Here is a 16,523-nt window from a genome sequence, read left to right on the forward strand (position 1 = left end):
ACTGTATCTATCTATCTATCTATCTATCTATCTATCCATCCATCCATCCATCCATCCATCCATCCATCCATCCATCCATCCATCCATCCATCCATCCATCCATCCATCCATCCATCCATCCATCCATCCATCCATCCATCCATCCATCCATCCATCCATCCATCCATCCATCCATCCATCCATCCATCCATTTAAATGTAATAGCCAGTGTTCAGAGGGATGAGTTGAGTCTCTCACCATAGTGAGGGATGATGGCCCAGGCCATGGCCGAGGCGTAGATGCCGCCAATCATCCAGAACATGCAGAGCCAGCTGAGGTGCTCCCCTCTCTTCTCCTGAGCCAGGAACTCTGAGTAGTAAGAGAACACGATGGGGATCGAACCACCGATACTGCAGGGGGGAGAGAGAGAGAGAGAGAGAGAGAGAGAGAGAGAGAGAGAGAGAGAGAGAGAGAGAGAGAGAGAGAGAGAGAGAGAGAGAGAGAGAGAAAGAGAGAGAGAGAGCGAGAGAGAGAGAGAGAGAGAGAGAGAGAGAGAGAGAGAGAGAGAGAGAGAGAGAGAGAGAGAGAGAGAGAGAGAAAGAGAAAATATATATATAAAAAAGGAGGAAGGGAACGAGAGGGGGATTTGACGTATTGAGGCAAAGAAAGAGGGAAGCAAAATCACATGCAAGTGAAATGAGTTGTTCATCCATACATGTATACCTCACTATACATTACAGTTTTTCTCAATTGCTTTGGTGCATTTCTCTGATCAGAATTAAAGTTCTCATAACTGTTAGTGCATTTCTCAAAACAATTAGTACAAACTGCAAAACCTAGGTGATAACCTGCAGAAGCGTGTCACTTGCTCAAAATGGATAATTCATTCCTCAAAAGCAAGTATTCATGTCAATGAAAGTGTCACTGTCATCAAAATGAAAAGTCCTGACACCATTGTTTATGAACAAGATAGTCAAATGGCTTTGCCATGTTTTCGTTATGACAGTTCACTCTAAGTGTTTTCCAATGCAAAAAAAGTCAGATCTTGGTGACACTTTCTGAAAATGCTCAAGACAGCACTATACACTATTTGCACAGCCATTTGAAATCTACAGTTACACATTGCTGTATTTAGTGAGGTAAATGAGTACAAGACACGTATGTTTCACATTTTTACTGCATTATGCTCTTTGCAATTTTAATTTGTTCACAGCATTGTGCAAAAGAAAAATACAAACTAATTTACAACAAACATAAGAAACACCCTTTGGCCTTTGGGTAGAGCTGTGCACAACTGTAAACAATATTGCAGTACATATTGGAACTGAATTGGAACATACAACAGTACAGTACACAGTACTGTAAATCATTCATTCACATCCAGACGTTCCTGTCTGTCTGGCTATTGGATTCAGGAATGGGGAGTAGGGAGGAAGATATTCCACCAGCATCCTTTCATGTGCTGCAAACCACTGTGTGACCAGAATTGCGTGGTGAAAACGCACATTATCCCATACAACAACGTACTTGGTCAGATGTTCGCCATTTAGACCCCTCTCATTCTCAGGGATTATGTCCCTGTAAAGAGTCTAAAAAAAGTCAGCAGATGCGGGGCATATGGGTGAGGACGCCGTTTTCTGAGATGGCTGCACACATTGTAATATTCCCTCCTCGTTGGCCTGGGACATCAGTGGTTGCTCTCTGTCCACGCCTTCTACCCTTTGCCAGATTGAAACCCGCCTCATCAACATATATGAATGTGTGCAGCGATTCCCTGGCATCCAGCTCCATTCAGGGGAAAAATTATAAAGAAATGTATAAAATTTGCTTGACAGATTTTGACAACTAGTTCAACATATTTGTATGTAATGACTCAAGCAATGAAATGAGGACTATTAGTTTTATAGGGAATGACTATTCAGCAGTCATAAGTATAGTTCATTTTGACTGACATGACCTAAGCAAATGATAATGTTATAAAACAGCAGAGAATTGTATGAAAGCAATTGATGCATGTCCAAAAGCATTTGCAATTTGTTCGGAGGAATGAGAAACTGCTACTATGATGTGCACAAATTACAAAATGTTGTGGAGGTTGAACTAACAGTTATGAGAACTTTAATTCTGGTCAGAGAAATGCACCAAAGCAATTGAGAAAAACTGTAGGTAGTCTAATGTTGGGAGGGACGTATTGGAAATCTGAATGCCTAGGAGACAGGCTGGGTTGGAGACTCCACACTTGTTATACTATCACCATAAGCATCATCTTATAATGCTGACATAAGGACACAAGACAATCCTGCTGTATTACTGGCAGACTCAGAACTGATGCACATGTTTTGAGAGAGCTGTTGTGTTGCCATGGTGATATAATATCAAGGATGTGAAGGTAGAGCAGATATTTTCTCTTTTATATTACTAACGTCAGATTGAGCATGCGGCTGAAATCTCCCACCGCTCTCTGATTCTTCTTTGATTGTCACATGTTCTCCGCCAAATTCATCACTCTTTCTCGCATGATGTTTTTTATTCTTTACTTGATGTATATTTATTTACTTAAATTGTATATATGTGTTCATTTGCTTGCACCAAGATGCCCAAATAAATAATATTGTACATGTAAGTTAATAAAAAAAGGCTCTGCTCATCATTTACAAGGTGCAAGACCTCGCCTGTGCAATTAAGACCCCCACTGGTCGTTCAATTTATGCCTGATGGGAATAGATCACACATTATATTATTTCACGTGCCAGGCCATGGAAGTCACCGGCAGGCGTCTTCGCCATAATGTCTCGGAGATAAAAATGAATGTGAAAAGAACACAAAGGAAATCAGATGGAGGCTAAGACTTCTCCTCTGCTGTTTGCGCTCAGGTTATTGCTCTCTCTCTTTACCGCTCTTAATGTATTTGGTGTGTTTTGTGTTTGTCTTTTCTCTACAGAGGAAGGACTGAACCATGAATGCAAGCTTTGCAGCCAGTCGTTCGACTCGCCGGCCAAGCTCCAGTGCCACCTCATTGAGCACAGCTTCGAGGGCATGGGAGGCACCTTCAAGTGTCCTGTCTGCTTTACAGGTGTGTGTTGTTATGTGTGCATGTAGGTCTAACCCCAGACACTTCAAGTGTCCTGTCTAGTCTGCTTCACAGGTGTGTGTTGTTATGTGTGCATGTAGGTCTAACCCCAGACACTTCAAGTGTCCTGTCTAGTCTGCTTCACAGGTGTGTGTTGTTATGTGTGCATGTAGGTCTAACCCCAGACACTTCAAGTGTCCTGTCTAGTCTGCTTCACAGGTGTGTGTTGTTATGTGTGCATGTAGGTCTAACCCCACACACTTCAATCGGTGCCATGGTATCGATGCGAAAGATTTTAATGCTTGCATTTGTTTGTTTTTACCCCAAAAAATTCCCTGTCAGCATAAGAAATAGCATATTATAAACTACAAGAATGCGCTCAGTAGAGTGCAAGTCTCCACCAGGCAGTAGCCTATGCCTGCCATTAAAAATGCTTGCCTGCTAGCAGAAATGCAAGCTGAGGCCACAATAACATAAACAGGTCTCAACCAGGCATTCCAGTGTCTCAGTAAGATAACTATACTAGAACGAACACGAAGGACAACTTTCTCTGATCAGATCTTGGTGATCACAGTTAAATTAACAGATCAATGTTCCCTGCATACCTCTTTGCCATAAATTGGTTCTTGCGTTGAACAGGAACGTGCCACGAGCACAGTGGGAGAGAGGATTAAAAGAGACGTGAAATACTGAAATGAGGGAAATCATTTTTTGCCTGTCTACATTTGAAAGCCATCACGGCACTGGAAATCATGTTCTCTGTTTGAATTGACAACCTGTTGAGTTCAAGATAGATTAGTGGGCTGCTAATGTCAGTCACACGGTAGAGCCCTGAGAAGGATGTGAGAGCGAGGAACCACCTTGTCCTGCCAAACAGTGAACATTGGAAATACTTAGAGCACTATGCAGTGCACTAACTTCTAATACGAATTTCATGCATAGAACTAGGTTTCATGTGAGCATTTCCTGGTTGATAAGATGATGGTGGCCTAGTAATAGGAAATAGTGAACATTAATTGCAAACATACTGTTCTGACAGCACAATATTGATGTTGAAGAGATTTGCTGGGGATTTGTTCTTATATCAACGACAATAGGTTCAATATGGCATGTTGTAAACCGGTGCCAGAGAGCTGTGTAGTATCGCCCTCTTGAATTAAAAAGGTGTAACTTTATACTGAATATAATATTTCAATGGACATTCCTGGCCAAATTCCCAATCAGGTCTCTGGCATCAAGGCCACCTAATCATCCCTTCCCCTTAATTGGCTGATATCAATCCCTGTCTCCTGAGCCGTTCAGCCATTGTGGAATGTGACGTGTGCCTGGTGCCAGTGTATGGCAGCCATTGAGCCTGCATAGCTCAAGGTTGGGTGCTACCAGTGGTGGTGAAGGAGGCAATTTCCACCCTACATTGTGGGGAGCGCTTTGAGTGTCTAGAAAAGCGCTATATGAATGTAATGAATTATTATTATTATTGAAATAGATAAATAGGAAATTAATTCAAAATAATTATTTGTCATTGACCAATTTGAGATAAATTGGAGGATTCATGTCTTCTGCCTCCTGTCAGCCTATATGTGACGTTTCATCCAAATCAGCCCTGTAGTTTGAGAGATTAGCTGCGGACAGAGTCACAGACAGACGGACACATGGGACTAAATGCATAATCTCCCCCAGAGATAATAATAATGCAACATTCAGTCTGAAAATCAATTCTTCCCAGGCAAGGTAATTCAGTGGTGAGAACTTTCAGAAAACCTAATCTAAGGTTACCACACAGCTCTCATCTGCCCACCACATTTGAAACTTTGTGCGCCGGGAGAATGAAGCTTCGATTATTAAGCGCTGATGATAATAAGTACTACTGATGCTTTGAAGACCAAAATAAATGGTAATCGGGACTATGCTTGTGTGTGCGTGTATTCATATCTCGGATTTGTGTGCACGGGACCCAGTCTCTTACACAGGATGTGTTGTCCCTCACTAAACACATGCAGATGTGTTTAAAAAAAATTAAGAAACAATGATATAACCTGGCATAAAGCTGTGTTGCACACCAGAATGTCTTTAGCAGGGGACAACACACCCACCCCACCCCCTGTGTTCAGCACATCTTGTCTATGAGTATAGGTGGAGTGCATGCGTGTGTGTGTGTGTGTGTGTGTGTGTGTGTGTGTGTGTGTGTGTGTGTGTGTGTGTGTGTGTGTGTGTGTGTGTGTGTGTGTGTGTGTGTGTGTGTGTGTGTGTGTGTGTGTGTGTGTGTGTGTGTGTGCGTGCATGTCTGTGTGTGCGTGTGCGTGTGTGTGTGAGAGTGAAATGGTTTGTAAATGAGTTGGGAAAGGTCAGGAAGGCAGGTCGGCTGAAGCTGAGCACGGTTTGCTGCGTGTGGCTTTTTTATCTAGTCAAATTGCCTCCAAATCAAGGCCGAAGACATGTCATGAGGAGAGAGGGAGAGAGAGAGAGAGAGAGCAGGGGGTGGACAAGACGGTGTGAAAGAGGGGTTGATGGAGGAGGAGGGAGAGAGAGAGAGCAGGGGGGGAAGAAGAAGACTGTGTGAGGGGTTGAGGGAGAGGGGGATTGAGGAGGAGGAGGGAAGAGGAGAGAGAGAGAGAGAGAGAGAGAGAGAGAGAGAGAGAGAGAGAGAAAGGGAGATGTGCTAATTGTGGATGGCGGTGGTGCTGATGGCTGTAATGATCTCATCTGTCTCAGTGCGTGGAGGTGGGAGGAGGTGGGAGGACCGGACTCCTCCTGAGAGCCTTGCGCCCTCCTTCAGTGTCAACAGGGTTAACTATCTCTATAATGAAATCTGCAAAGTCGTTAACTTCAGATCCTCACTCTTTTCTCCCGTCCTCAGCTCTTTATACTGTTTTCTTCCTCCTTTTTTGGTCCTCTTGCTCGTTTTCCGCACTTTAGCGTTTTGTCTCCCCTTCCTTCCTGAAAACCCTCCTCGAGGTTCTTTTCAGACACTACTTGTTTCGTCAATTAACATCATTAGCTTGCCGTAAAAAAAATGTCTCCTGATTTATTTTGTACCTCTTCACCCGACCTCCCCTCTCTCTCTCTCTCTCTCTCTCTCTCTCTCTCTCTCTCTTCTCGGCTCCTTATTCGATTGTTCATAGTCCGATTCATTTGAGCTGGAAAGGCATCTGTGTGTTGCCCTCACCTCTCAGAATACAGTTTGTATTTCTCTTTTCTCTCGCTCGCTCTTCTTCTGCTCCCCCCACTCCTTCGCTCCTCTCGTTTCTGGCTTGGGCGTTATCTCTCTTTTAGCAGAAGCTTATTGATATACCCCCCCTCCCCTCACAGGGGTCTGGGCATTTAATATACAGAGCATGCCTCCTTCATCTGAGCCTTCATTTTCCACAGTCAGCTTTGACAGACAGGTCCCCCCCTCTCCCTCTGCGTCCATATCGATCACAGTGCAAGAGAGAGAGAGCGAGAGAGAGAGAGAGAGAGAGAGAGAGAGACCAATTCGGTGCCCTAGGCAGGATTTTAGCTGGTGCCCCTCACATTACAGCCAATTGCACCACTGATCATTGTGTTCATACACTCACACAAAAACTGCATAGCTTCATGTCTTTGAGATGTTCCATATCAGTTCAAACAGAGGGCCAGTCAGCAGAGTCTATTGGTGCAGTCTTTTTGTTGATGACTGATACTACATTGCTGGGCGTGTCTAAGGTGGAGGGGACAGGAGCGCTTGATGCTGCATCACTGTGCTGTGCTGAGGTGGAGGGGACAGGAGCGCTTGATGCTGCATCGCTGTGCTGTGCTGAGGTGGAGGGGACAGGAGCGCTTGATGCTGCATCACTGTGCTGTGCTGAGGTGGAGGGGACAGGAGCGCTTGATGCTGCATCACTGTGCTGTGCTGAGGTGGAGGGGACAGGAGCGTTTGATGCTGCATCACTGTGCTGTGCTGAGGTGGAGGGGACAGGAGCGCTTGATGCTGCATCGCTGGAAGGTGCTGGGGTGGAGAAGGTGTCTTCAGGTGGCCCGGGATTTGCAGGGGTGGGAATAAAATAATTCAAAAGTGCATCTGAAGAGAGAAGAGGAGTCTATGTGACCATTGGGTGTTACATTATATTAATCAAATGCTGCTGATGGTGAAACCCAGACAATAATAGCACCTAATATAAAAAAAAAAATGTAACCAGGTAAAATGCTTGAGATCAAGGATCTCTTTTACGAGCAAGACCTGGGCAAAATGACAGCAATACAAATAATAAACCAAGTTACAACATACAGGACAAAACACAGACAGATAAAAGGTAAAGATAAAAAAGATAAAAGGATAGAAAAGCAAGCACCACCATGTCCTTAACATTAGTAACATGTAGCATCAGCATTGTCTATTCATTTGCAAACTCCTTTTAAATCAGGCAAGGTGACAAGGGCCTGTAGCTTCAGAGTTTTAACATTCTGAACACAAACAGCAGGAGTAATAACACCTAGCATTCATGCACAAAACATGTATTCATAGAGTACTTCTCTCACATGGTGCACACGGTTTGCTATAGGCTTACATATCAGACTAATCAATAAGGAAAATGCACAGGCTTACAGTACAACTACTAATTAAAAAGGGTATGGAAAAGAAAAAGCATTTTAATTGGCTATTACAAGCAGGGCTAATGTTGGCCAACTAGACTAAGATGTCAATACAAATGTATGCCTGATGTTCTCGAGGCAGACGGTGGATGCTTTGTGCAGCACACTTAAAATAAAAAGTGCACTTCTCAAAATGATGTTGTGGGTTATTCCCCAAGCACCTGAATAGTCTTTCCAACTTTCCCTAATGAATTTGAGATGGGACTAACTGGAGTTAACTCCAGCTGTTTATTAAATTAGCGAGCGTTACTACCATCACGTATCAAGTAAGCTAGTGACACTCTAACGGTAACAACTGCAATAGATCAACTCTTCGTCACATTACCTCTGTCTTCTTTACCCAGTTTCTACTCTTCTTTTTTCCCTGGCACCAGAGGGCTTGCACTTTTTGACATGATTTATATATTTTAATTAGGCTACTGATGTAATGCTGGTGTGATGCTTCGGGGAACCCAGAAAATAGGGCCTATTTAATAGGCTATGTAGTTATGTTGTTGTGGGCTTTTTTTGTAATATTTATAAATAATAATATTAAAATAATATTAGTGAAATAAATAGTAAAGGTTCAACATTTTGGGCTGTGTAGTGTGTAGAGGTTTAAGCACTCGCCTACCACCGCAGAGACCCGGCAGCGCTACTTCCGACATGGTCAGTCGTCCCTATGAACACAATTGTCAGTGTTCGCGGGTGGGAAGCCGGTGGAGTTATGAGTCCTGGTCATTGCAACAGCGACTCCCACTGGTCGGTCAGGGTGCCTGTTCAGCAAGGAGGGGATCTGGGGTATGTAGCGTGAACCTCTGTGCGTGTTACGCTCTCCCATTGAAACTCCTCGCTGTCAGGTGAAAAGATGTGGCTGGTGACTCCACATGTCACTCTCTCCAGACCGACAGTACGGCAGTGCAACGACCAGGAAGGGAATTGGCATAACAACTAAATTCGAGGGATGGGAGCAAAAGTGAAAGACAAGAAATCCCAGCTGCCCCTAGCATTCGACTATACCGCCTACGCCATGGGCAGTGTCTGAATCACTCCTGAATCATCCTGTATCACTGACTACTACCTCACCAACAGAACACAGTACGTCAGACTGCAGGGCAGTCAGTCAGAAGTGCTGGTGAGCAACACTGGTGCCCCCCAAGGAGCCTCTACACCTTTTGACTTCTGCCATAACTCGAGTGGGTGCCACCTGCAGAAGTTCTCAGATGACTCCTCCATTGTAAGTTACATCACAAACGAGAACGAGTACAGAGCCCCCTGGTGGAGAGCTTTGTAGGGTGGAGCGGCAGCAACCACCTCCAACTCAACATCAGCAAGACCTAGGACCTGGTGGTGGACTGCCGGAGAGGAAAGAAGGCCCCCAACTCCCATCACCATCCAAGGGGATGAGGTGGAGATGGTGGAGACATACAATTTCCTTGGAGTACACCTGACCAACAAATTAGACTGGTCGGACAACACAGAGGCCCTGTACAGGAAGGGACGGAGCAGGCTGGACTCATACCCCCCCCTGACACTCCACTAACCGCCTCGGCCAGTCCTTCATGTCAGCGGCCATCAGGCTCCACAACCATGGGCACGGACTGCTCTTTGTTACCTTGGGTTTTAAAGGTAGAATCCGTAATGCAGTCAATAGGCCAAATAGACCCTCTTGGTACTGTTTACATTTCTTAGTTTTGGTTTACCTAGAGGTCGCTGTTTGACGGCATTACAGATTCTACCTTTAAGATATTGCACACATTATTCCTTAACCATATTTATTCAAATACCATGGTGTAATGTGGCATTGCATTCATCCCTAGTGGCATTCAATATACAATTAAATAATTTAGCCTACCATGCAGATACATATGATATGATGATTTTATATAACACTAGTGTGAATGAAATGCTGTTCATTAATCAGTGGGTGCCTTATTGTAGAACCAACTGTGGAGGTGGTAGTGAAGGTGGTGGTGGTGGTGGTAGTGAAGGTGGTGATGGTGGTGGTGGTGGGGGTGGTAGTGAAGGTGGTGATGGTGGTGGTGGTGGGGGTGGTAGTGAAGGTGGTGGTGGTGGAGGTGGTGGTGGTGGTGGTAGTGAAGGTGGTGATGGTGGTGGTGGTGGGGGTGGTAGTGAAGGTGGTGGTGGTGGTGGTGGTGGGGGTGGTAGTGAAGGTGGTGGTGGTGGAGGTGGTGGTGGTGGTGGTAGTGAAGGTGGTGGTGGTGGTGGTGGTGGGGGTGGTAGTGAAGGTGGTGGTGGTGGTAGTGAAGATGGTGGTGGGGGTGGTGGTGAAGGTGGTGGTGGGGGTGGTAGTGAAGGTGGTGGTGGTGGAGGTGGTGGTGGTAGTGAAGGTGGTGATGGTGGTGGTGGTGGTGGGGGTGGTAGTGAAGGTGGTGGTGGTGGGGGTGGTAGTGAAGGTGGTGGTGGTGGAGGTGGTGGTGGTGGTGGTAGTGAAGGTGGTGATGGTGGTGGTGGTGGGGGTGAAGGTGGTGGTGGTGGTGGTGGTGGGGGTGGTAGTGAAGGTGGTGGTGGTGGTGGTAGTGAAGATGGTGGTGGGGGTGGTGGTGAAGATGGTGGTGGGGGTGGTAGTGAAGGTGGTGGTGGTGGTGGTAGTGAAGATGGTGGTGGGGGTGGTGGTGAAGGTGGTGGTGGGGGTGGTAGTGAAGGTGGTGGTGGTAGTGAAGATGGTGGTGGGGGTGGTGGTGAAGGTGGTGGTGGGGGTGGTAGTGAAGGTGGTGGTGGGGGTGGTAGTGAAGGTGGTGGTGGGGTATGTGAGTTCACTTAAACAAGGGGGGGGGGAGTGCACCGTAGACAGAAGAGGAAGAGTGGGGAGGAGACAGAGGGGAGAAAAAGGAGACAAAACTTGGGAGGAAGCTAAGGAGGATGCAACTGGCAAGAAGTTGTGGATGTGAGATGAAAGGAGAAGAGGAGGAGGAGGAGGAGGAAGAGGAAAGGGGAGCTGTGTAGAGGAGGCAGGGTAAATAGGAGTTGAGGAGAGAGGTCCATAAGCCCCCTGGATGATGAGAGAGCGCCTGACTCTCCCAGGACAGATTTGACAGGTTTCAGAAGTGGGGGAGCCTGCAGCTAGAAGTGTCTGCCTGCACCCTTAGGAGCAGCAGCGAGGGCTGGTGTGGAAACTGTGATTGGGAATATGTGCTTAAGACAAACAAAACAGAAGAAAGTGCTTCCTGATGAAAGCCGTGTGTGTCTGTGTGTTTGTCTTCTTTTTTTTTCTTTATTTATGTACTTATGTCACAGCATGCAATAGGGAAAGTCGCAGAACTACGGGATGCTCTTGTTTTTCTAAATCCACACGAGTGACAAATAGCAGATTAATTAGCTCCTCTCTGTAGTCCCTGCCTCTGTGACACGCCACTCTCATCCAGTGTGATCACACAAGTGGGATATTACATCCAACAATCCCAACGTAAAGTAAGACGTTCCTCGGAAAACACTTAAACTAATAATTACCCCCAGTTCAGCGGAATCAACTGGAATGACTTGTTTGTGTTGCCTCGGAAAACACTTGGATCCGGCCTCGCTGCTATTGTGAACTTTTTGGATTAAGCAGAAATGAAAATACACGTAGGGCTCGCCAGACGAATAAATAAATGAAAAAGGGGAAAAAAGGATCAACTTATTTTTCTCTCTCTCTCTCTCTCTCTCTCTCTCTCTCTCTCTCTCTCTCTCTGCACAAACAGCTTAGTATTGGTGCAGTGCAGCCTGCAGAGAGCACCACCCTGCCAAAATAAAGATGAGCTGGGGCCCATAGTAAAGGAGACGTCTGCCATGGGCGGCCCCTGAGATCTAATCAGAGGGCTTAATATCCCCCACAGCGAAGAGACCTTGGCCCCACAGCCCCCTCAGCCCTGACACCCCCGACGCTCCAACCCGGCTCAGTGCTCCGCTCCACAGCCAACAAACTCCACAAAGTTATTTCTTTTTCTCTTCCTTTCTTTCTCTCTCTCTCTCTCTCTCTCCCTCCATCTCTCCTCCTTTTCTCTCTCTTACCCTCTCTCCCTCTTTCTCTCTCTCAAAAGGGAGTGCCACAATGGCTAGCCGCTGACTTTGTTGTGGATGTGGTGTTTGGCTTATTTTTCCCTCCTGTTTCTCTTTGTCCTTCTTCTAACCCTCTGGGAAGAACCGCTTCTATAACCCCTGCAGATAGGATAGGATAGGATAGGATAGGAAATGGCATGTCTTTTGTTGAACTTAACTGTATGCGGCAATAGATTTGTTTGTCCCTGCGTACCCTGCATTAGCCCACACCTTTACTGTGTAGGCCAGTTGTTTGTGTAACCATTGAATTGAATGAATGTGGATGGTTCATAATGGAATGTGTCATCGGGACGCAAAGTAGAAGCCATTCTGGAAGGGTTCCCCTGCATGGAGACATCAGGTCTGAGACTAACTGAAGGTTAATCAACGGTTTGTCCACCTAAAGTTCCTCATTAGTTCCAACTAGGTACTTAGTCCATATTATTGTGCCCCTTAAATTAAAGTGTTCCCTAAATACCAATTTGGATCAAGAATATTGTTCAGAAAGTGTTCCCTAATAACAATTTGGATCAAGAATATTGTTCTAACCAAAAAGCAAACAATGAATGCACTTTACAGTGTCAAAGACCAAACAAGCGCGAGGACTGGATCATCTACATCTCTCAGCCCACAATGACATCAGCCCTCTGAATATTGATGTTCTTTCTGCATTCAGGAGACTTGTATGTGCTATTATAGGCTCTGGCACACTGCCTGCTATGCTTTTAGCTACCATTGTCCACTTAATATGCATATGGAGGAATTAAAGCAGAGTTACGAGTTGATGCCAGAGAGATGCATATCTGATGCAACATGCCTCTTGTTCCGACATAATCATCAGATAGATATGTAAACAGGGAGAAACGGCTAACCTGACACCTCAGTGGTGTGTAGGCCTGGCGTACATGATTTGAAGGCCCCCCAAGTCTCAAATCCATTTTTATTTTTGCTGTATTGACTTTTTCCCTCTCTAGCCAAAGACATAATGAAGGCTTCATGCAGTTAGTGTGACCTGTTTCTGTATATGTAGACAAAACACGGCAAAAGGAAATCACTATTGTCTGTTAGCCTATTTCTTTATTTTTTTGTTCTTTTTTATTTTTGAAAGCATATCATCCACAAAACGGAAACCACAGTAATTTTTTGGAGAATACAATTGTTCCAAACAAGGCGTGCTATCTTCTGTGTCCTAACCTTGAAGAGGAAATGCGTTGTGAACAACAAGGCGAAGGCTCATCCATCAACCGTTATATTTGTCTGCGTGTTGTTGTTGTGGTCGTCGCTTTTAGAAATGAAACACGGGAGTCGTCGTTTGTTCATTAATAATAATAATAATAATAATAACTTTATTTGTATAGCACTTTTCATACAGAGGTTGCAGTTCAAAGTGCTTCACAACAGTAAAAAATACAGGCATAAGCGAGCATAAAAAGATAGACGGGTAGAATCACAGTGTTTCACATTAGGATCTAGCATCCCAATAGGCTCTCCGCTTACAGTTTTCAGTAACACAAATAGTAAAAATAGTTTAAAATGATTCAGTTTAAAAATAGTCAAAAAATTATAAAATAGAACAGACATAAAAAATACAGGCATGAGCGAGCATAGCAAGATATGGCAAATCACAGTGTTTCACATTAGGATCTAGCATCTTAATAGGCTCTCTATTCAGTAATACTCCTGTAGTTCATGAACAAATAATCACAGTGTTTCACATTTGGATCTAGCAAATAATAAGAATAAAATTATTCAGTTTAAAAATAGTCATAAATAATCCTGTATGCATCGTTGTTTAGTGTGTATGTGTGTTTATTGTGTTGTGTGTGTGTGTGTGTGGTTGTACTTCAGCTACTACTACTCTACAACTACCACTCCAGGACACAGTTAACCTAGATCTACTCTACTCTACAACTACCACTCCAGGACACAGTTAACCTAGATCTACTACTACTACAGCTACTACTACTCTACAACTACCAGGACACAGTTAACCTAGATCTACAACTACAACGCTACAACTACTACTACTCTACTACTACTCTACCCCAGGACACAGTTAACCTAGATCTACTACTACTCTACAACTACCAGGACACAGTTAACCTAGATCTACAACTACAACGCTACAACTACTACTACTCTACTCCAGGACACAGTTAACCTAGATCTACTCTACAACTACCACTCCAGGACACAGTTAACCTAGATCTACTACTACTCTACCAGGACACAGTTAACCTAGATCTACAACTACAACGCTACTACAACTCGGTGTGTGTGTGTCTGTGTGTGACTGTGTGTGTGTGTGTGTGTGTGTGTGTGTGTATGTCGGTGTGTGTGTCTGTGTGTGTGTGTGTATGTGTGTATGTCGGTGTGTGTGTGTGTTTGTGTGTGATTGTGTGTGTGTGTGTGTGACTGTGTGTGTGTGACTGTGTGTGTGTGCGTCACAACCCGCAGTGTTTCACATTTGGATCTAGCAATAAATAAGAATAGTTTAAAATGATTCAGTTTAAAAATAGTCATCAGTAAGAAGTAAAAAGTGCAATAACCGACACATGAGTTTGATAGGCAGTGTAAAAGAGTAGGCAGGGTAAGAATAAATACAAGTTGTGTCAGGATATCCCTGATGTTTCCTCTTGCCACTAGGTGGTAGCAGATAACTATCAGTGAAATGCCTGAGCAAAGAGATAGGTTTTAAGCTGTCTTTTAAAGATGTCTAGCGAGTTGGCTTCCCTGATGTTTTGGGGTAGTTTGTTCCATAGTTTTGGGGCATAGTTGATAAAGGCTGCATTACCGATCCTCTTTTGACTGCTTCTGGGAGCCTCTAGTAGTCCAGCAGCTGATGATCGCAGTGTTCTTGCTGGTGTGTAATTTATTAGAGTGTTGGCGATGTAGCTAGGTCCCTGTCCATTTAGAGCTTTGTATGTAAGGAGAAGGACCTTAAAGTCAATTCTAAATGTTACGGGAAGCCAGTGTAAAGCGGCTAGGACTGGACTAATGTGCTCTCTCCTTTTGGTTCTAGTTAGCAGTCGGGCTGCAGAGTTTTGGATTAGCTGAAGCCTCTCTGTGGTTTTCTTAGGGAGACCTGTGAAAAGTGCATTACAGTAGTCTAACCGGCTAGATATGAATGCATGAATTAGCTTCTCAGCATCGTTCTGATTAATAAATGGTCGTACTTTTGCTATATTTCTGAGATGGAAGAACGATGTTTTCGTCACTTTGCTAATATGAGAATTGAAGTTCAGTTCTGAATCTATGATAACCCCAAGACTAGTGACCTCAGATTTGATCCAAGGGGTTAGTCCCCCCAGGTTCTTTATTAATGTTTCTTTTTTAGTTTTGGAGCCGATAATTAGAATTTCAGTTTTGTTCTCGTTTAGTTTCAGGAAGTTCTTACTCATCCATTTATTTATTGACAGTAAGCAGTCTGTAATGGAGCTAATCGCTGTATCATTTGGTTCAGCAGATATGTACAGTTGTGTATCATCCGCATAGCTATGGAAATCTACATTATGTTCTCTGATGATATCACCCAGCGGTAACATGTAAAGGGAGAAGAGTAAAGGACCTAAGCAACTCCCTTGTGCAACTCCATAGTTGTTGTCGTATATATCAGACATGTGATCTCCTAGTTTAACATAGAATTTCCTCCCTCTGATGTATGTTTTAAACCAGCCCAGCACATGGTCTGAGAAACCGACATGGTTTTCAAGACGATTTAGAGGAACGCGTTTGTTATTTGTTCATTCCTGGCTAAACCCGCTGCCAGGTTTCAGGGACAGCTGTCACCCGGGCATTAGCAGTCTGGAAGCGGCTTCGCCGATTTTGACCGGCTGGATCTAAACGCTCTTCCTCGGGTCACAATGTGGCAGGCGTCCGCTTTCGCGGGGCCGCAGAGAAAAGTGAGTCTCGTGGGCGCATACAGCTCAATAATTAATAGCATCTCCCCCCTTGTGTTTTCAAATTGGGACACCTTAATGTTGCAGAGGCCCTCCTTGAAGGGCCAGGGGGCTGCAACGACCCCCAAGTGCTCTCTCTCTCGCTCTCTCTCTCCCCGATAGACTCCTCACCTTTAGTCGCAGGTACTCCCCCCCCCCCCCCCCCCCCCGTGGCCCCTACGTGTAAAGTTATTTTGAGCTGCTGTAAGAAATTCAAATGAAAATCCCCCCACGGTAACTTTTCCAGAGCATCCAGACCTTTGAGATTCAACAGCCGTCCTTAAAGCACAAGGGTCTGTGATAACAAACGGCATGTTTGAAGTGGTCCTCGGAGAACGCGAAGAGAGACACACACACACACACACACACACCCACTCAACACGCGCGCACACACAAATGCTCAAACACACACTCCTTTTCTGCATGGGCTACGGCTTAATTAAAGCACAAATGTACGGTATATGTTTTAAGCGCCAGCGTGTTTGTGTGTTTATTTCGTAGTAACTGTGTAATCTTGAGTCTGCATAAATAAATAGTGCAACAGCATGAATATTTATATTGTCAATATAATTAGCGACGTAGACTAATGGAGGCCATGTTTTGCACTTGAAGCCATGCCAATCTTTTTTGTGGTTGTTTATCTTCTGGCTGGTTGTCCCCCCCACCCCACCACCCCCACAGTACTTCTAAATAAAGAACATCATTATTCCCAAAAATTATGCATACTTTAGCTAGCCCCATGCTTATGGTCGCTCTAGTGCCACTGCCCATAATCTAAGTTGTGATTTTTCTGTTTCTTTTTTCTTCTTCTTCAATAATAGATGTTGATAATGATGTTTTTATTGTTGGTAACGTGTTCATTTGTTTTTAATTATGTAATTTTCCTTGCCATTTGACATACGCCGTCT

The 16,523-nt window shown here is 44.5% G+C and overlaps 1 protein-coding gene across 4 annotated transcripts in view; it reads left to right on the forward strand.

The window, feature by feature from the left end:
* Window positions 1-16,523, forward strand: part of LOC311239075 (zinc finger protein 521-like) — a 108,629-nt gene that overhangs the window by 76,906 nt on the left and 15,200 nt on the right. For all 4 annotated transcript variants that reach the window (XM_084327304.1, XM_084327305.1, XM_084327306.1 and 1 more), the window contains exon 6: window positions 2,921-3,052. In XM_084327304.1, coding sequence (XP_084183430.1) covers window positions 2,921-3,052 — 132 coding nt within the window. The remainder of the gene's footprint in view (window positions 1-2,920; window positions 3,053-16,523) is intronic.

The sequence above is a fragment of the Notolepis coatsorum genome, assembly GCF_963971535.1.
Source record: "Notolepis coatsorum genome assembly, chromosome: 13".
Classification (NCBI taxonomy): Eukaryota; Metazoa; Chordata; class Actinopteri; order Aulopiformes; family Paralepididae; genus Notolepis; species Notolepis coatsorum.